Source organism: Stylophora pistillata, chromosome 6, assembly GCF_964205215.1.
Source record: "Stylophora pistillata chromosome 6, jaStyPist1.2, whole genome shotgun sequence".
NCBI classification, from domain to species: domain Eukaryota; kingdom Metazoa; phylum Cnidaria; class Anthozoa; order Scleractinia; family Pocilloporidae; genus Stylophora; species Stylophora pistillata.
In genome coordinates, this window is record NC_142524.1 from 19,484,575 (window position 1) to 19,504,924 (window position 20,350).

Here is a 20,350-nt window from a genome sequence, read left to right on the forward strand (position 1 = left end):
CACTCTAAACTTCACCCTCCCTTTGTACAGCACAAGGTAAGATACAGCAAACACTCTAAAATTCACTCTCCCTTTGTACAGCACAAGGTATGATACTGCAAACACTCTAAACTTCACCCTCCCTTTGTACAGCACAAGGTAAGATACAGCAAACACTCTAAAATTCACTCTCCCTTTGTACAGCACAAGGTATGATACTGCAAACACTCTAAACTTCACCCTCCCTTTGTACAGCACAAGGTGAGATACAGCAAACACTCTAAAATTCACCCTCCCTTTGCACAGCACAAGGTATGATGCAGCAAACACTCTAAACTTCACCCTCCCTTTGCCCTTACCGAGCTTTTTCTGTACACCACTGAACCAGTTGGACTTGATAAGCCAGTTTCTGACAGGCTTGGTGAAGCGACGGATGGGCAGCTTTTTCCTAAAATCCAAGGGAAAATAAGAGTTGATTTTAAGCTCCTCGGCTGTGCACAGATCATTGCAGATATATCAAAATGGCTCTGACATACACTGTATGCAAGCGTGCCAAGTGTGCCACATCAGTGGAGCTCTAGAGCTTATCTCATTAAACCATAGCATATGGAGACCACTTTTATTCCTACATTTTACCAAATTTGACGACAATGTCGCAATCTGATTGGCCAATTTGCCGTTGTCGATAAGAGTACATACAACGTTGCTTGCGTCAATGTGTCACGCAGCGTGTGACGCACAGAAAGAATCGTTCTATTTGACGTAAATATTGTGGTAAAAAACAAATCGACAGTGGCTTCAAATGGTGTGTACTCTTATCGACAATGATATTCGTTATCACAGTGGTCAAAATGTTGTGGACTCACGAGGTGCAGCCAAAGCTTACCATTGGATTCCAGAGAGCTTCCAGTAGATTTTTGGCATTTTCACAGCTGTAGCAAAAAGGCCAGCCCAAGAGAAGAACAAGTGGCTTGAGTCTGGAAAACTCCACAGGAGACAGAAGCTGTGTCAGCTTGGAAAAATCACTTTCTCTAATGAAGACAAGAGCTGTTTCCTGCAACATATTGAAAACATGGTGCCATTTGTATCAAGAACAATTTCTTCATTTCCACAATAATTATTAGAATATACTAAAGTGTCACATTAAGGCTAGCAAAAAATAGTAGGCTACATGGCATAATCATTTTACTCACAGGCCAGCATGCTTACCACTTACTTACAGTACCCCTATTAACACCCAGAATATAACAATAATAATAATGATGATGATGATGATGATGATGATGATAATAACAATGTTTTTATGTGCTCATTTCAAGTCCCATTGTGCTAACATGTCACCTATAAAATCAATCCTTAACAAAAAATAACTAAAAAACAGAATAAGTAAAAACATCTCTTGAATAATTCCCCAACAGGTTCATACCACCAGTGTATTTAATATAAAATGGATATCTTCTTACCACTATGTTCTCCAAGATATGATTTCCATTGAGAGCATGGAAGAACAGAAATTTCCAGGCTTCTCTCCTATCTTCCATAAAGGATTGGGCATAACAAACATGAACAGAGAGACCATCTAACGTAGGTGGTTGTTTGAATCTTTGTGGCATTGTTCTTGACAATGGCAACTCAGGAAGATTACTAATTACAAACCGCATCTGATTTTCAATGAAACAAAACTTTTCAATCAAATAAGTTGACGACTGGCTGAGAAAGCAGGAGTATAAAGTGCCTCTGTCTAAGACACTGTCTTTTCTATTTGCACTTCGAGTTATGAGGTCCCTGAAAAGATCATCCAGACACTTGGAAAGGCTCAGCATTTCAGGACTTGGGTCCATGTAAGCAAGCATTTGATAGATGAATTTACATTGTTTGGTGGCACACTTTACAGAGCTGTCATTCTCAGAGACAGAAGAGCAACTTAAACCATCGACTTCCACAGCCTCAGAGTCTAAGGCCATCAGTTGCTCGTTGATAAGGTCTAAATACAACTGTTGCAACAGCTGATTATTTTTCAAAAAGCCCTTCCCTTTGGAGGTGAGGTCATTAATCAAAGCCTGCCCAAATTGAGGACTTTCAGATAAGAGCTGTTTCAAGTAGGACAATGTGGAAGAAGGAAGGTCAGACACTCCAGAGGCAAACAGGTCGGGATCTCTGTAAACAATTTGGCTGTGGTAATCATCTATATCCTGCAAATTAATGAAAACAGCTATTTATTTTTCCACAATCAACTGCATATAACAGTTTTTTTTTTTACAGGTGGTAGCGGGTAACCCTGTGGTGCCTGCCGGTTTGAAATTTTCTCTTACATGCGCATAACACTGTGTAGTAAATTGTTTACAATGAAATTAACCTTGACAATAAGCAGGCTGTCATTCAAGCTGTGTCTTTAGAAGTGAAGCAGTGCAAGAAAACCCTGCAAGGGTTCTTAAGCATCAACCCTACAACTCACCTCCCACCAGCATTTTTTCAGGGTTCCCTAATTTCAAGAGTTATACCCCCTTATGGACTTCACCATACTGTCACCATCAGCCAACTTCACCTCAAAATGAAGGAAGTCACAAAAAGGGGTTTTACTAAATATTTCTGTAAGTGCATGGCTGCCAATGGTATAATAATTTGGATATATCAACAAAGTTGAAATGGTAAATTGGCCACCGTAACAATTACAAAAGCTGACATTTCGAGTGTTAGCCCTTTGTTGGAGCGAATAGAGGAATTGTGGGTTGTGTGTGCTTTTAAAGGCAGAAGTGCTACCTAAGTGTAAGGAAAGACCGCATATGGAAATCTGTGGTCTTTCCTTACACTTAGGTAGCACAGAAAGCCGTAAAAATCTTGAACAAAAGCTCATCTTTCAAACCGGCAGTCTAAATCCCACAGGGATCAATGAACGCTTTTCATTCCACTAATTTATTCTTGATTTTCTCGTTGCCATGTTCCCACCAATAACGTAGCTCCTTTTTCTGCCTTTAAAAGCCCACACAACCCACAATTCCTCTATTTGCTCCAACGAATGGCTAACGCTTGAAATGTCAGCTTTTGTAATCATTACGGTGGCCAATTTACCATTTCAACTTTGTTGATATATCCAAATTATTTCGTTACTCCCACCGATGCAGCCCCAAACAGTTTCTTTCGAAACTATCAGCCTTTATTCAATGGTATAATAGGCAACTGAGCTGTAAGGGGAAATTTGACACAAGAGCCTGCTCACAGGCTAAACAGAAGGCAGTTTCAGAAGTCTTACAAGAAGCAGTAGACCACTGGTAATGGGCTTTTATTGATAACCCATACACAAAATCTAAAATTTCCAGAGGATATTGAGTCAGTCAACCCAGACACCATTTACAGCTTTGATGGGGTTGTGCATATTTTCTGGAACAATTTAGAAAGTTGTAAAATAATTCGTCAAGAATTTCAGATTCTGAAACATGAGTGGCAAATGAAGTGAATACAAGAGTATTGTCACCTGCAAAAACAAAACCACTTTTTCCACAAGTCCAAGAGACTTAGATAGACTTTTCACAATCTCTTGTAATTATCGATAACAATAGTAATTGTTTCAACTACATGTATGAGTAGTAATAAGGTCATCTAAAACTAAACAGTTGTGAAAGTTTAATTACCTGAATCACAACTTGAGGGGCATGCCGACAAGCAAAGTGGAGAAGAAGACGAAATTCCACTTTCTTGACAATAGGCTCTGGAATCTGGTCCTGTGTTGCATATTAATCAGAAAACAATAGTTCAAAAGTCAGATTTTAATGATTTTTGAATTGTTATGACATATATTTTCCTTAAGAATCCTCTTACTCAGGGACAGTTTTTCAAGGTAAACTATACCATTTGACACCTCTAACATTAATTAACTAAATGAGACGATAAAAAAGCTAGAAAAGAAAATAAAGTAAATGTATAAGTACATGCAAGTCAGACAAAAACACTTACCTCTTCATCAGTAAAAAGATCCAAATACTCCACCAAACATAACCATGATAAATGGAATGGAGATGGAACAGACCAAGATCCATAACTGACAAGAAAGTAATTAGTAAGAGTGATTAATATATAATACAGCTTTTCCTTGAATAAGCACCCAGGGTTTTATTCAAAATTTCCATTAGAGGAGGATGCTTCATTCATAAGGAGGGCACATAATTTAGGGGAACACTTATTAGGAAACTATAACATCAGTGCTCAGATCCCATTGTGGTTGAAGCTTAAAAAAGTTATAAATTAAGTGATCCTGCAATTCAAACAAGAAAGTGAGGAAAGGGAAGGGGGGCATTTATTTGAGAGGGGTGCTTGTTTGATAGCATGGCCTAGAGAGTGGGCTCTTTCTCGGGGAGGGTGCTAATTAGAGACTGGGCACTTATTCAAAGAAATAATTAGGGTATGCAAAATTCAATATCTGTTAGTTCTGCAAACTACATTAAATCCCTTGATTTGGAAGGGAAAGAGTGACTACCAGATCTTATAATTATGATTATCAATGTCAATCACTGACTGTCTAGTTGTCACATTAATTCTCTGCACCCTAACAGCAGCATGGGTATTCTCCATAGTGTTCTCTATATATTTCTAAGGTGCTGGAAAGGAGAATTTGTTTAACAATCATGAGCATCTTTGGTTTGTGATGGTTTCCTTCAATCTTGTGATCTAAATGCGTGATTCAGGGGGGATATTAATTAGTTACTGACTTAGAAATTAGATGCTGGGTTAAAGGATTTCATAGAAAATGTCGGGACTAAAGCAAACTCACTGATTACTCAGTTAAGCTAGGTTAGCCAAATAAGATTATCACTGTATAACCCTATACCATTACGGCAACAAACCAAAGTACCCAAAGCAACCTATCGAAGGGGTAGGGGAGGGGAGTTATGAACTGTGGAATATCATAAATAATAAAAATTCCTTCAAAATATTATTAAGTTCTTTAAATATCCACAGATAAATGGCATTTCGTGAGAATTTCATAAAAGTGATATAAAAGATGTTTAAGAACGTGAAGGCATTCACAATTACCGTCTCAGTACACAGATCCACTGACAGATTTAAATGTAAGAGTATAAATATCATTGTCAACTGATACACGACCACGATACTTCTGTTCAAAGCTTCCCGGGCTCCAAAGTACGAGTTTCGTTACCTTGCATGATGTGGTTGATCAATGATCGCCCTCAGAATCTCTTTCAAAGGTTTGTCGAGCTTGTGGCGCTGTTTGAACAAGCCTCGCAAACACACTCGAGCAAGTTCCCATTGACCCAGAGTCAGGTGATTACAAAATGCAGTAAATAGTTGTTGTAAGGAAGTCTCCTCCTCACGATCAAAAGGGTGGCTCAACGGGAGTTGTTCACTCATACTGGGCTGTCAATTTTTCAATACGGTCCTTACTACGATGCAGACTAGAGTGTGTCTTAGTACATAGGTTCATATTATTCCTCCTTCCCTGTTTGATGTTGTCTTAAGTCAAGGAACTCGGCACGTGACTGGGAACTAGTTCGTGGAGAAAATTCAATCGTGTAAGAATTCCTGAAGAGTCGCATTGGTGTTTTAGAATTTATCTTCCGTATCTTGCAACAGAATGTTCTAAAATTGTCACCTGTTTCGCCTATTTCATGATGTCGGGTGAGGTGGGTATTTCAAATTTTAAATACATTTGAAGCTTTTTTTTTTTCACTTTCTTCTACATTCGATGGTCGACCAAGTTTGCTTGTCACTTAACCCTTGATCATGCAGTGCAAACTTGTAACACTGGTGTGCGTAAACTCGATTAGCTGGCTAGTCGTGCACAGTTTAATAGCTTCAGGAAAAGTAACCGTTCAAAGTATTTGCAACTTCGTACAAAAAAACCGTTTATGTATAAGTTGACATATGTGGTTTGCGCGCTGAGGTTAATTTTAAATTTGAAGATCACTACTGGAAAGTGAAACGATTATTGTGAAATCGGAAGTTTCCGTGTCAACCGGGCTTAACCCGAAAAGGGATGAATAATTTGCTGCTGCAGACACGAGTAGTGATGAGAAAAGTTTAAGCAATTTAAGATATTCAGGAACATTAGAAATATAAGGTTTATGCATTGGAGGTAGCTCAACGCGACTGTCGCTTTTATATGCAACACTAATGCAAATTATGTTTGCCTTGGCGTTCAATGATGGAATTATTGCCCCTCTCCTTAAATTACACCACACCCCCATGCTACCCCTGAGGTAAAGAGTATAAACCCTTACAGAAAAAGCCATACAAGAGACTAGTTTCCATGGTGATTTTCTTCCCCTTTTCCATTAAGCAATTCTGCAAGTTTCTCTGAATGGTTCTCTGAATGGTTCCCCTCACCCCATGGGGGGGGGGGGGGGGAGGGTAGATTGAGAGACACACCGTATGAGAAGAAAGGGTCCTTCCAAGGAATGCAACACAGCGATGCAGCCAGAGTATAAACCAGGATATCTTGATCCAGAGTCCAGCGCACAAACCAGAGGACGTCACATTTCTTACTGAATTAGCTCAGTAGGGATTATTTTATGTTTCTATCTGTTTTGTTTTGTATTTTTTTCTAGGAGCCTGTTACTGTTGATGAAATAGAAGATACCCCAAATGGTACAACAAGAACATTCAGCAACCACCAGCCAATTTCATGGAGGAACAATCCTCACAGGTCCTTGACTGTGGAAATAGTCATTTTCCTTTATCTGACTGGTATAATTTTGGAAATCCCAGTTATACAACAGTATTTATATGACAGAGCCAGGGAAGACCTGAAAGCACCTGGGGAAGATGACAAAGACACTATCTGTAATCCTCGTTACGATAATAGTTCTGAACACAGGTAAGTACATGATACTACAGGCAATTCCTGTGTGATTTCATTAAATATTGTTACTTTGTCACAATTATTAGAAGATCTTGATAGGATCAGTATTGGACCTATAGTGCAAATCCATCTTTGTCAGTGAAGGAGGAAAACAAAATGTTTTTTGAGGGCTCAGTATGATTAAATCCTAGTGCGGTGAGGAAGATAGTACTGGTAATCTATCATTTGAATCATTGTCCCACTCTTCTCTTCCCCTAGACATGGATTAATCTTCCCTGTCGCCTCTGGTACAGTGGGAGGGGGGCAATTGTCTTTGCCAGAGACTCAGGGATGAGTTATGCTTTTATTTAGTGGCTGTTATTAGAGAACAATGTTAAAGACAGTGGGAAATACCTCATGAGAAAAATTTTACATGGCCTTTTCTTTTCTATGGGATAAAAAAACCCAAAAAAATTTGCCCTGCTCCTATTGTGTGGTTGCATCCAGCTAGTGTAAAGGAGCCACATGTTTGAATCTGGTTGAGGCCTGGACTTTTTCACTAAAATTACAGTTCACCTGCAAGGATCATTTCTTTACTTGTTCAATTTCTTTCTTTGGCAGTTTAAATTAAATTTTTCTTCTTTTAGATATAAAATATTATCAATAGTTATTTTCTCTTTACTTTTTTACAATTTGCAGCATTGATGATAAAGTACACAAAAAAGCCTCTCAGTACATCTTATATGTGAGCATGGCACTGACGCTCCCTGCTATCTTTACGGCTTGTTTCCTTGGTTCATGGTCAGACAAAAGGGGAAGAAAGGGACCCATGATAACAGCATCTATTGGAAGTGCTTTGGATGCCTTGATTATTCTGGCAGCTATTCACTGGAAACTTCCAATCTATGTCTTTATGATAGGTGTGTCTGATTTCTGATCTCTTGTATGTATATATATAACCAAAATAGCGGAATGAGATCTTCATCTACTAAAAAGTGCTCAATAGCAGGGCTAGAGCCATGGATAATAATACCTCAAGGTTTAGGTTACTTGAACTTTTACTGCAGTAAAAGTTCAAGTAACCTAAACCTTGAGGTATTATTATATATATATATATATATATACTCTGATAAGTGCCCTCCCCTGAATTAGCACTAACACCCCCTTGGCCATAATGTCAAACGAGCACCCCACTCAAATAAGCACCTACACTCTGATAAGTGCCCTCCGCCCCTGAATTAGCACCAACACCCCCTTGGCCATAATGTCAAATGAGCACCCCCCTCAAATAAGCACCTACACTCTGATAAGTGCCCTCCCCTGAATTAGCACCAACACCCCCTTGGCCATAATGTCAAACGAGCACCTCCCTCAAATAAGCACCTACACTCTGATAAGTGCCCTCCCCTGAATTAGCACCAACACCCCCTTGGCCATAATGTCAAACGAGCACCCCCCTCAAATAAGCACCTACACTCTGATAAGTGCCCTCCCCTGAATTAGCACCAACACCCCCTTGGCCATAATGTCAAACGAGCACCCCCCTCAAATAAGCACCTACACTCTGATAAGTGCCCTTCCCTGAATTAGCACCAACACCCCCTTGGCCATAATGTCAAACGAGCACCTCCCTCAAATACAATGTAAGCACTCCTCACCTCCCTCACTTTCTTAAATATTAGGAATAGAAGGAGAACCTTTTTTCATTATCACCTTATTTATACCTTTTTCAACTTCAACTACAGTGGAATTAATATAAGAGAATAGTTTCTTTCCATTTTAATCACTTCCAGATATTTCTATCTCCATGTGCTTGTAGAGTTCCTTTAATGTGCATTAACTGTTCTTGAACATTTTTTGTCCTAGCTATTGCCACAGTAACTTAATAAGTCCCCCCTCAGTAAGGCATCCTCCTTCCAGTAATCACCCATCCCTTTGGCCAGAAGTTTAGGTATTAAGCACCCAGGTGCTTATGCAAGGAAATACGGTATTTAATGTCCCTAAAAATCTCATATAATGAGTTTACCCTATACTGTCAATCAGACAATAAACAACAACTTTTCACTGGTAAATAGGATACTGGCTGCTGCACAAGATTAGAAGCTCCACACGGATAGAGCCCGGCTTCCGGCGAGCAACAGACCCAATTTATTGATTGTAACGGCAATCATGATACATGATAAACTAGTGTGCCTGCTACCCGTCAGGAAAAACCCCCTTTATTTTGGAGGAAACCTGATCCCTCCCAAATGTAGAGCCAGGCACTTAACAACAACCTTGAGGGAGAAAGGTTATCAAATGACAAGAACATGAAAACAGAATGAAAAGTGCACTTAGTAAATAAAATAAAACTAAAGAAGAACCTGCAGGTTGCAGCAATGCCAGTGTAGAATGATTTCCCTCAGGAAAATCCTGCCAGCACATGCTCTCATCTCTGATGTTGTCATAGCAACTGTCAAAACTTTGGTGAACCGTGAAAACATGAATTTGCTGCTATTCTTCGAACCGCAGCAAATAGTAAAATGTTGCAATCCTTATTCTTCTCACACTTGGTAAAAAGTAATAAAACAAAAAAAAATAATAATAGTTGCCCCCTTTCAGTTCAATTGTTACGGTATTTTCTCAACCACCAGAAAAGATACAACTCATACCAACTCAACTACTTTATTAACTGACGTAATAATCTTACTATGGAGCAATACCAACACAATAATTAACATCTTATCCTAGCTGAGCCCTCTACAAAACTATAACCTCAGTACACTACTGCACAACTCACAGTTCTCTTCAGTGATCCTCATAACATATCGATGTCCACTTAAACCTTCTCCAATGTAGCCTTCCATACGGCTGACAATTCCAGTAACAACACTAGCTCCTGGGCTCTTCGCAACAGCACTAACTCACTGAAAAAAGGCCTCACTTTAACAGATCACAACTCCTTATATATGTTTTACAAAATGTTCTAGGGATCTGTAATACAACTATTTTTAGTATCATGATCGACATCACTATTGCATCATAACAAAATATGCTGACTAAGGGTCCTGTCCTAGAAAGTTCCATTAAAAGTTCTCAATGAGTCAGCATGACTAAGTGTTCTAGAAACTTCCTCAGTTCTATTTTTAGCAATTCCGTAACGCAACGCACTCTCCATAACACAATGAAGTGTCAATTGTATAGACACATTTATCTGTTATCTCTCCCATAGAAAGCAATGAAAATAAAATGTTAATGGAAATGAAACTAGAAATTTGATCCCCAAATTCAAAAACAGAACCTGAGGACAATAATTTCTAAACAAAAGAAGGTCATGGTAAATAATTTTGAGTTGTTAAATGAAACCAATATATACAAGTTAAATAATTATCTTTTCTTTAGCTTCCCATCATGCACCCATCTGCAATGCTCAGCTGATCTTTGCTTTGACTAACTGTGCTCGAAATTCAGAAATTTGACTCAGTTGATAAAACCCAATGATCTTGTAATACCCTATACTGATGCAGCACCACAGTTTATTTTTTCCTAATTAGAAACTTACCCCCTTTATTAATCTGCCAGAATACATTTTTCCCACCCTTAAGTGAGATGTGTTGACATGTAAAGTCAGTTGAATGTTAACGTTATTAATTTTAGTCTATCTCAATCTGTCATTAGCTTGGAAGGAGTGCTTTTTCATTTCATTTCTTTTTTTTGTTTGTTTGTTTGTTTTTAAAATTGCTATTTTCTATCTGGCAGCAAGTGCATTGGCTGGTCTGGGTGGCTATTATCCTACTATGGTTCTTGCACTGCTCGCTTATGTTGCAGACACATCCCCACCAGATTCCAGAGCATTAAGGCTTGGCATTCTCGAAGCTATTGCTTTTATTTGTGGAACAGTAGTATACTTTAGCAGTGGAGTATGGATCAAGAAATATGGCTATGAGTCTGTATATCTGGTGATGCTGGCATTGCATTTGCTGAATCTTGTGTATGTTGTAATCTTTCTCCCTGAATCATTACCACCAGAACTTAAGAAGAACACAGCAGTCTTATCATGCAACAGCATCAAATCCATTTTTACAGTTTACTTCAAAAATAGATTAGGACGCTGGGTACTTATCACTCTCCTCATTTGTGCAGTTCTTGTTTACTTAGCTGGATTTGTTGTACAGACATTGTTGGTTCTCTTTGGTAAGAGAACTCCTCTTTGCTGGGGGTCATCGGTTATTGGTTATTTTCTTGGGACAACATTGTTTTCTAAAGCTGTTGGAGCTGTGGTTGGTATCAAACTTTGTTCATGTTTAGGTGTCTCTAACTTTGGTGCTGTTCAAATGGGAATAATTTTTCTCATGGGAAGTCTAATAATGATTGGATTTTCCAGGACCACATTGGAAATGTTTTTAGGTAAGGCAAATTAGTTTGTTCTTGACATTTTAATTTGATAAGCACCTTCTACATGGGTAACTTCCAGGAAACTTATGAAATACCATGATTAAAGTTAGTGTTTTTTAACAATTAGGTTTGTTAAAACCTCTTGCAATCTAACATCAGTATGCATATTCTCTATACTGTTCTCTTTACATTTGTAAGGTGCTGAAAAGGATTTGTTCAACAATCAAGAGCTCCTTTATTTGGTTTCTATCTCCTTTTCTCTCCCGATTTCAATGTTTGATTCAGGGTGATATACAGGGCTCAACACTAACAGTAGCCTGCTAGCCCCAGACTAGTAGAAATTCAGTTTTGGCCAGTGGTTTTCGATTTCCATCAGCCCAGTTTGGCTAGTAAACAAACTGAAATTGTGGTAATGTCTGAGATGTCACTAGCCACTTGGCTAGTCAGTTGAAAATTTAGTGTCACACCTTGATATAAATTATGTAAGGAGAAACTGGATGCTGGTCACTGTCTTATGAGTGGAAGGTTATTTGGAGTTTGAGTGAAAAATCAGAGCACGCCTTTAACGCTATCTTCTGTTTTAGTATATACTAAAACATATATCATTTTAAACTTGTAGCAACCATTGTTGGTTTCTTTAGTGGAGTTCCACAACCGTGTATCAGGGCTGAAATGTCCAGGTTGGTCAACAAAGAAGAGCAAGGTACATACCCTAAATACTAAGTGAGACATTGATACTCCTTTTTGGGGAAAAAAAAAATTCAAACCTAATAACAAGTTGTTACTTCTTTATGCATACACTGTCCCTTATACATGTGAATCACTTTGTATTAAAAAACCTTCTGACTCTTTACACCCTGTCATCAGTGTGAATATTCTCCATACCGTTCTCTATACAATTTCTAAGGTGCTGACGAGGAGAATTTGTTTTAAAAATCAAGAGCTTTCAATATGAAAGTGATATTTGTAGTAATGAAAACTACTTAAGCAGTAGTGAAAGTAAGGCCTGAAAGAAAATTCAGGCCTGTTCATGAACTGTATGTGAATTGCAGCTTTATTTTCACCACTACTTAATGTTCATTAATGCAAAGATCGCTTTTGTATTCATTTCTTAAAATGCAGTTCACTTATATGATTTTCATATATTCACAGTCATTGACTCATTACTTCACAGGTTTATTATGAACCAAAATAATAACCTGCTCCCAGTTGGCTTGTTAGCTCAGTTGGTAGAATACTGCACTGGTATTGCAGAGGTCATGGGTTCAAATCCCATACAGGCCTGAAATTCTTTCAAGCCTAATATTTTTACTACAACTACTTTGATTAGTAGTGCTCATTACTGTAAAGATCACTTTCATTTTCATTTTCTTAAACTGCAGTTATTTGAAATTTGCTTCACTTGAAACATATCATAGCTGATTTTTCAAAAGGCTTTATAGTGAAAAACAATCCTATTTTTTTCTGAATCATTGTGGACCCTTCTTCCCAGTTTCCCCCAATCGCTCCTTTGCTGAATTCGTTGGGTGTTATGACCTAATAATAAATTTATTTTATCTGTTTTTTTCTTCAATTTCAGTTTTATTATTAATATTAACTTTATCTAATTGTTCATGAGGTATCTTTCTTTTCTGTTCAGGAGCTCTTTTTGCTATTCTAGCATCTCTAGAGAGTCTGTGTAATTTTTGTAGTCAGCTGATTTTTAATCCACTTTACACATGGACTGTAACTGAACTAAAAGGAAAATATGTGGCAGGAATTACCTTCTTCATCAATGCTGGTCTCCTTCTCATCCCAATGGTCCTTATTTTGTGAGTAAATAACTAAATATTTATTAATTACAATGATAATAACAATTTTCATTAATAATATGGTTGCCACTTTTGAAGTTCCAATATGACTTTTCTCTGACTCAATTTTGACTGACAAAAATAAATTTCCCCTGACCAACTGAATTAACAATTTCACATTTGAATCCCAATAGGGGCCTCCAATCTCCACTCACCGCTATCCTCTCATCACATAACTTTTACTTGTATCATTATCCAACACCTTTTATGTTTGTGAAATGTAATTAAGAATTTAAAATGTTAGACAAAAATGAATAGAAAAAAACAAATGCAAGATTTCACTCATAAAACCAACCTTGACAATAATTATATTAAAGGGAAAGGATGAATGAGCACTACATGTAGTTCTAAATACAGGTAGTAATAATATACATGTAAAAATGATCTGCATCTCCCAGGTGAAAATGAGTACATTTGTCCTGTAACATGGGTGCAAAGTTGAGACAAGGGTGCAAATTATAAATAACATGTGCAGGCTGTCACACTTTTGTCTGTCTTGACTATCTGTGATGATTTTTTCATGTGAATTATTAATAATTACTAGCAAGATTCCTCCACTCGCAATTTGGTGCAAATAGGCACTTGTAAATGTTTCAAAGACAAAATTGCACTTGCCCTTATAATGGGCTCGTTATGCGCAGTCATTGTGATTTCAAATACCATCTCAATTTTTATTTTTCCTTTCTCTTTATGTTAGGGTCATTCAGAGGAGTAAACCCTCAAAGCCAAAGGAATTCCCTCCTCTTCTTGACGATGAAAATCCAGTAAAGTCATACAGCAAACAGGAAAGGATCTAACTTGAAAAACACAAGTCACAAGTCATCTGGCCCCAGTTGTGGCCCCAGGGTGGACAACACTATCCATTGATTAGGATTAACATCTAGCTGGTTGATAAGCTCAGGCAATAGGTTTTGATAACACTATCCACTGGATAGCATTATCAGCCTTTTGAGCATCATGAACAACACAGACACCTCCACCCAAGAAAAGGAACATCAACAAATTTTCTAACCATCTATGCTGCAGCTTTATTCTCATCACAATTATCTGAGAAATGATTCCACCTCATTTCTAAACACTTAACTACCATCCTTAGCTATCATCTAGTTGAAACACTGCAGATGTCTTTTGCCTGAAGAGCAGTTTTCAATTGAGTATTAAGAGTGATCCTAGGTTGCATTGGTTTTGCTTTATTTTGCTCTGTGATTGGTTTTGAAAACTTGTGCCACCATCTGAACCAATTAGATGCAAAAGTAAAACCAATTCCAACTTGGTCACCTGTGTTTTCACATGCTTCAAGTAGGTAACCCTTTTGACTTTGAGTTCTCACTGATGATGTTAAAGTTTGCTCTGATTGGTAGTTGTGTTTACTTTGGTTTTGGCTTTGACACTCGATTGAAAACTGCTCTATTGAATTTTTAATTTATTTAAATCTCACCAGGAAGACATGCATGGTGTAGTTTACTATTTGCAATTGTTACACGATAGGCAACTGAACTGGCAGTTTTCAGAAACACGCAGTATAAATTGAACATGTAAAAGGCAAATTGTATATTACAAGGTAAACAGGTCTTTTAATTTGGCTTTAATGCCCACAAATTTTGCAAAATGTAGAATATGATATTAAATGAATGTTTTTATACAAATGTAAAGCACTGAATGTAAATAGTGAGAAGTTGAGTCATTGCTGATTACAAATGGTGCAATTTTTTTCTGGCACCATTTAATGGCAAAGTCAGAAAACCAAAACTCACAAAATGCTAAGAGAATGTTTGGTTTACAGTGAGGAGCAACATTCAATTTGGAGATCATAATGCACAAGCAGACAACAAAGTGACAAATTAGTATCTTCATGCCATTGGTATTTCCAAATTCTAGATGTTGAGAATGATTTCAGCCAATGATTTTCTCTATTGTCAAATCAGCAATGTTCTAATAATATTAATATTATATGCAGCAGAATCATCAATTTATTAGAGTACCTGCATCTGGTGCCAGTATTGAGGATGCAATATTTAATTTTCACATTAATTTTATAAAACAATAATTCAAAAGTAGAATAAATAAAATAGCAAAGCAGAAAAACAAAAAAATATATGATGGATAGGATTGTATGATTGTTTATCATAAATCTTATTTTAACACAACAAGTAGGCAAACAGACCCTCACTGTAAAATAAGTTTTGAAGTGTGCATTTCTCCTCCCACTTAACCATTGAACAGTGGTTTCATATTTGTGACCATAGTGGTCAAAATGTTGTGGACTCAAGAGGAGCAGCTGAGTGAGTTGGCAACAAATTTTGACCACTATGATGACAAAATAATATCAGTGTCAATAAGAGTACAGACCACACTTAACTACTGTCTATTTGTTTTGATCAAAGTAACTGGAAGTACATCAAAATTAATACATTGATTCTTTCACAGTCATTAAGGCATTGCATGACATGTTGATATGAGCAACAGTGTCTGCTCTCTCATCAACAGCAACAAATTGGCCAATCAGATTGCAACATTACTGCCAATTGTGGTAAAAAGGAAGATTTAAGATGAGTTGGGGAGAGGTTTGCCAGGGGTGTGGGTCTGCCTAATCAATGTTAGGCCCCTAACCTCTTGCAAACCTCAGGGAAAGAAATGCTTGTGAAGAAGTGACGATAATGTGGGTATACTCACACACTAAGATGGCATTGGCTGAGTCATTATGGAGCATTATATGTTTAAATCATTCAATGATCTACTACTTCAGATGATTTAGATGCCTTTTGTAGAATGGTTCTATCTACAATTTAATTTCATTACTAAATTAGAGATGCACTCATCTGAGAGTCATAATCCATTGTGCAAACCATGACCAACACATTTTGTCTTTCCAGCTTTTAGTCCTTAGCATCTCCAATGCCATCTGCATTAATAGCAAACATGGCTTCAGCCTCAGGTAAACATGGCGAGTCATATATCTTACAAATTCTGGTCTCTCCTCTTCCCTTCCTGAGGTACAATCTGTGGAGAATAAGGAGCAAAATATAGATCTGTTACTTCTGAGCCTGCAGGAAATCCTTGTGTGCTGATATCAAAGTTTTCCTTTTGATGACATTGTAGCAGTTGTTGACTTCACACTAATTTATACCGGTACTTTGTATCTTTCTTTTCAATGCATTTTAGTTCTACAGCATTTTATGCATTTAAGTTCTACTGTTCATAATGTGTAAACTGAATTTGCTTTGTTCTGGTGATTTCCACCAACATGTACATGTACAGTCTAAGGTAAGTCTATAACCAAACTTCAATTGTGAAGTCATTTGAAGGAACTTGTTATGGAATAAGGTTTTGATATTAGCCATTACCTTGTTGTTGATGCATGTGCCATGATGTTTCCACCAATTGGTTTTTTGGGATCTGCTTGGAACATGGAAGCACCATCCACCTGTGCTACAACTTGGTTTGTGATAACTACAGCCACACCAAACTGAATGACAATGTTATGGCAATCAAAGATTCAGTAACAGGCAGAAAGCATTGCACAGTCCAAAAAGAAAGAAGAAAGTGCAATATTGCATGCAAATGGTATATACTGCATAAAATACAAATTTAGAGCGTATTTGCATATGTACCTCATCTGCAAGTTTTAGTAGTGTTCTTAGGAACCTTGCCAAGTGCATCTGCCGAGCAGACAGTTCTCCACGACCAGAGTAGTCTGTACGATACAAAGCTGTGGCACTGTCAACAATCATGAGAGCATATCTGCAATGATGGGAGATGGAGAATCAAAATAATTTTATGATGTAATAAAATTTAGAAACTTACCAAAGTGGAGAAGGGTGATTGTATGGATGCTGCACAATTTTCATATACCAGAGTTGTGCAACACAGGTTTAGAAAAAATTGATTCTCTAGGTCTGGCATACTTTTTGTCAGACAAACTAGTCAAGGAGTCAGGCTAACTGACGAGTGGTAAAAAAAAAAAAAAAATTACAATTTACATTACTTACAGGTTTCAGTAATTGTATCTAAAGCTTGTTGTATTCCATGACTTAATTTACACTGTATTTACCAATCAGTACCTTGATTCAGCCATCATAGCAGATGCATGTAATAGAAGCTGAGACTGATGATCTGAGTTGTAGGCTCTTGCATAGGCCACATTGTCAAGAACACTTTGTCCCGAAAGCCCATATCTGTCTCAGAAAGTACATGTAATACAAACTTCAATTCACAATAACAAATTTGAATAAGACAATTCTTTGTGAATAACAGAAATATAGTTTAGAATTGAGATCTTCAGATCCTAAAGAGAGGGGGGTTGGGTTTTAACTAGACAGTGAGAGGACAAAAAAATATTAAGAACATAAAGAGCCAAGACAGTAGAGGAGGGAAGGAGCATACTGGTATTCAACAGCCATGATCAGCCTATTCAGTTGAGACTATTTTTTAGTAGTCATCTTTTTATGAGTTCATGAAGTCATTCAAGTCAAACAACATTATAAACGATAAAATGCAAATTAAAATGCAGGTAGTTGACCATACCTTTCAGCGACAGCAACCAATCTTTCAGGTCGAAATGTGCCTTCTGTGTCAATGTAGAGACATTTGCCCTCTGCCCCACCGTGATCGATGGGAAGCTGTAAGATGTAATTAATGTCATGAAACATAAGAACCATTGATTCTCTTCTGTACAGGTGTATGTACTCAGTGCAATCATGTTGCAGTATCCTGTTCTATCTGACAGTCACTTTTTATTTAGACACTTCAGTGTACAAGACTGTACTTCCCAAAACTAATTTTGATCCGTTTTGAGATACAGTGTATGACACTGTAGAACTTTCAGAAACATTTCAAATTTCAGCTTTGAAAATGTCATGTGATTTAAGTTAAACAATCAATTACATCTACCTGACATGTTACTGCTATTGTGTGACACAGTTGGGTTTTTCCAGTACGAAATTCTCCAAACATTTCCGTGATGCTTCCAGTTTCAATACCACCTTTGGATCCAAAAACAACCTAGTTAGGTCTTTCAAATGTAAGACTGTAAGACTGACAATACTTAAAATAATTAAAAAACAAAACATCAGTCCATGTTACTTGAATAGTACGTCTTAACTCTGACTTTGATGATTGACTTACAATATCACCTGCAAAGCACACATAAAGGCTTCATGTAATAAAAAAAAAAAAAAAAAAGATCAACAACTAAAGAACCTCTTTATGGTTAAACAAATTCCCCTTGTCAACTGAGTAAATGCATAAAGAACAGTATGGAGAATATGCATACTGATATTAGGGGGTTAAGCACTGTAAAGTAAAAATTCACACAAATAAGTTATTTATCAACACTGAATAATAGAAGATGATTACTTGTATATGTCTTTGACCAAAGTTTTAAACCAACCTTGCATAAGCTTGTCCAACTCTTTTGACCCTGTAGTAATCATGACTAATTCTGATCTCCGCTGGTGAAATTCTGTGGCAGTTGTAAATCCCATCGGCACCAGCTTGGAGGCTTCATTGAGAAGTTTATCAGCTTTAGCCTCACTGATACCTTTGATAGCAAGAAGGGCTTTTTTCGGTGTGTAGGCCACTGCCTCAATGGTGTGAAATCCAGCTTCTTGCAGCTTTTTAACATCATTGGCACTAATTCCATGCTCCTTAGAAAGAAAAAATGCCAGTCGGGATAAGCCATCTTTTGTAATTATATTTTCATATTTTTCCAGAAGCTGTAAACTTACCAAATAACAGAGATACCACATACACTCCTATTCACTGCTCAAATAAAAGTAAATAAGTCTTATATGTTGGTAAGTGTACATCAGACTACACTTTCCATCAGGTTACTTGTGCAATGAATGAAGGTAAGCTTCTAAAGAAACAGTGGTGCTGAGTTGGTGGAGTAACAAGATAATTTGGGTTTTATCAACTGAGTTGATAATGTAAATTGGCCAACGTAAAGAGTTCCAAGGCTGACATTTGAAGCATTAGTCCTTTGTCAGGGCGAACGAATGAATGAGTTAATTATTTGCTCTGATGAAGGGCTAACACTCAAAATGTCATCTTTGAAACTCTCACAGTGGCCAATTTACATTATCAACTCAGTTGATAAAACCAAAATTACTTGTACAATGACCAACTTAGGATATGGGGCAAACAGGTAAAAAGTTTGTATCCCACATGCCTTTTGCTGCTGGTGATTTACAAAATTTCTCCTGATTTCTAACATTCCATTAAGTTCCAACTTGTCGCCTATTGCCGATTACACCACAAGCTGAAACATTCCTACATTTCTGTTTGTTTCCTTTTTTGATCTCTTGGAAGACAGCCACATGGATACTCAGTATTACAGACTAGATTGTGTTGGTGTGGGTTGGTACATCAATAAATCACAGAAGAAATGAAAACGTGGCAAGGACATTAGTGACACACTCGGCTACACCTCATGTGCCACATTTGATGTCATCTGTGATCTATGTAATACTGAACAGACGTTTGACAACAAGAATTCTGGAACCAGTCGTTCAAAGGCCAATTAACACTAATCTAGGGTTAAATGTTAATCTTGGTTTTTTCTAGTTCTTTGTTCGAAAGCCTTTTTATGGATAGTTATTCCCTTTTAAAGGACAATCACAAGGAAGTCTTATAAAATAAATAACTTCACATCGATCATGAAGCTAGCATCTATCACTTAGGCGGCCTACGTACAGGTATGGTAGATTTACAAAGTCAGATTCCTGAAGACTCTCGATTCCTAGATTAGAAATTTCAAAGAATGTGTCATAGCAACAATAACAATAAATTAGGCCGCGTTCAAGGGAGATTCCGTCGGACATCGATCGTTAAGAGTGTATTGAAATTGGCGTCGAGCTTATCGAGATAGGCAAGATGCATGTACGCCTCATTACCCGTGGAAAGTTTGATATCGTTTTGGCTTGAAAGGACGTGGATATTTTAGATTTACAGCTCAACTTTTACATGGGAAATACCAGAAATATACCCTTGAGAATAATCTTATCTGTGATGACGAACTGCAACGCCATTACTGTTTGCCTTTGTACCTCGAGTTTGTTGATAAGCAAGGGTCCCGCGTTTTCTTCCATGACGTCGTCATGTTCAGTTTCTTCTTGCCTTTCCCGCTGCATTATTTCCTAAAATAATCTTCACAATAACTATCAGACAAACACCTAAATGCTGGAAATGACAATTATAAAGCCTAATCCTAGTCTACAAACAAGTAAAAAGCTCAACTCTTCGCAAAACTGCCGCCAAGGTTTTTGAATCAGAGCGGGAACCTAAGATATGTTATGTAAGCGTAAATAAAATGTTCTCTTGATGATGTCACGTGACATTGCTCAAAGTTGTAAGT

The 20,350-nt window shown here is 37.4% G+C and overlaps 3 protein-coding genes and 1 non-coding gene across 5 annotated transcripts in view; 2 read left to right on the forward strand and 2 right to left on the reverse strand.

The window, feature by feature from the left end:
- Window positions 1-5,456, reverse strand: part of LOC111327465 (zinc finger FYVE domain-containing protein 26) — a 37,424-nt gene extending 31,968 nt beyond the window's left edge. For both annotated transcript variants that reach the window (XM_022931664.2, XM_022931663.2), the window contains exons 1-6: window positions 5,132-5,456; window positions 3,931-4,015; window positions 3,609-3,698; window positions 1,443-2,171; window positions 866-1,033; window positions 339-427 (exon numbers count right to left, since the gene is read on the reverse strand). In XM_022931664.2, coding sequence (XP_022787399.2) covers window positions 339-427; window positions 866-1,033; window positions 1,443-2,171; window positions 3,609-3,698; window positions 3,931-4,015; window positions 5,132-5,343 — 1,373 coding nt within the window. In that variant the 5' untranslated portion in view covers window positions 5,344-5,456. The remainder of the gene's footprint in view (window positions 1-338; window positions 428-865; window positions 1,034-1,442; window positions 2,172-3,608; window positions 3,699-3,930; window positions 4,016-5,131) is intronic.
- A 39-nt stretch (window positions 5,457-5,495) lies between these two features.
- LOC111327466 (proton-coupled folate transporter) lies at window positions 5,496-15,108 on the forward strand. Its single transcript, XM_022931665.2, has 7 exons — window positions 5,496-5,615; window positions 6,540-6,808; window positions 7,472-7,692; window positions 10,511-11,158; window positions 11,766-11,849; window positions 12,786-12,957; window positions 13,694-15,108. Exons 1-7 carry the CDS (start codon window positions 5,601-5,603, stop codon window positions 13,791-13,793), a joined length of 1,509 nt encoding a protein of 502 aa, XP_022787400.1. The 5' UTR covers window positions 5,496-5,600; the 3' UTR covers window positions 13,794-15,108.
- Window positions 12,358-12,430, forward strand: Trnat-ggu (transfer RNA threonine (anticodon GGU)). Its single transcript has one exon. It is a non-coding gene; the product is annotated as a tRNA-Thr (tRNA).
- Window positions 13,694-20,287, reverse strand: LOC111327467 (DNA repair protein RAD51 homolog A). Its single transcript, XM_022931666.2, has 8 exons — window positions 20,043-20,287; window positions 18,386-18,641; window positions 17,887-17,978; window positions 17,521-17,615; window positions 17,058-17,171; window positions 16,608-16,737; window positions 16,341-16,462; window positions 13,694-15,996 (listed from the first exon to the last, which is right to left on the reverse strand). The coding sequence occupies exons 1-8, from the start codon at window positions 20,124-20,126 to the stop codon at window positions 15,873-15,875; spliced, it is 1,017 nt and encodes a 338-aa protein (XP_022787401.1). The 5' UTR covers window positions 20,127-20,287; the 3' UTR covers window positions 13,694-15,872.
- Window positions 20,288-20,350: the final 63 nt, after the last annotated feature.

What these genes read in the sequence shown, in the direction of transcription:
- LOC111327466 (XM_022931665.2), top strand. An exon ending in GATAATAGTTCTGAACACAG is followed by an intron (nt 6,809 to 7,471) that starts GTAAGTACATGA and finishes TACAATTTGCAG; the next exon opens with CATTGATGATAAAGTACACA. An exon ending in CACATTGGAAATGTTTTTAG is followed by an intron (nt 11,159 to 11,765) that starts GTAAGGCAAATT and finishes TTAAACTTGTAG; the next exon opens with CAACCATTGTTGGTTTCTTT.
- LOC111327467 (XM_022931666.2), bottom strand. Translation starts at nt 20,126, where the DNA reads ATGCAGCGGGAAAGGCAAGAAGAAACTGAACATGACGACGTCATGGAA. An exon ending in TTGGTTGCTGTCGCTGAAAG is followed by an intron (nt 17,172 to 17,520) that starts GTATGGTCAACT and finishes TTTCTGAGACAG; the next exon opens with ATATGGGCTTTCGGGACAAA. An exon ending in GCACATGCATCAACAACAAG is followed by an intron (nt 15,997 to 16,340) that starts GTAATGGCTAAT and finishes TATTCTCCACAG; the next exon opens with ATTGTACCTCAGGAAGGGAA.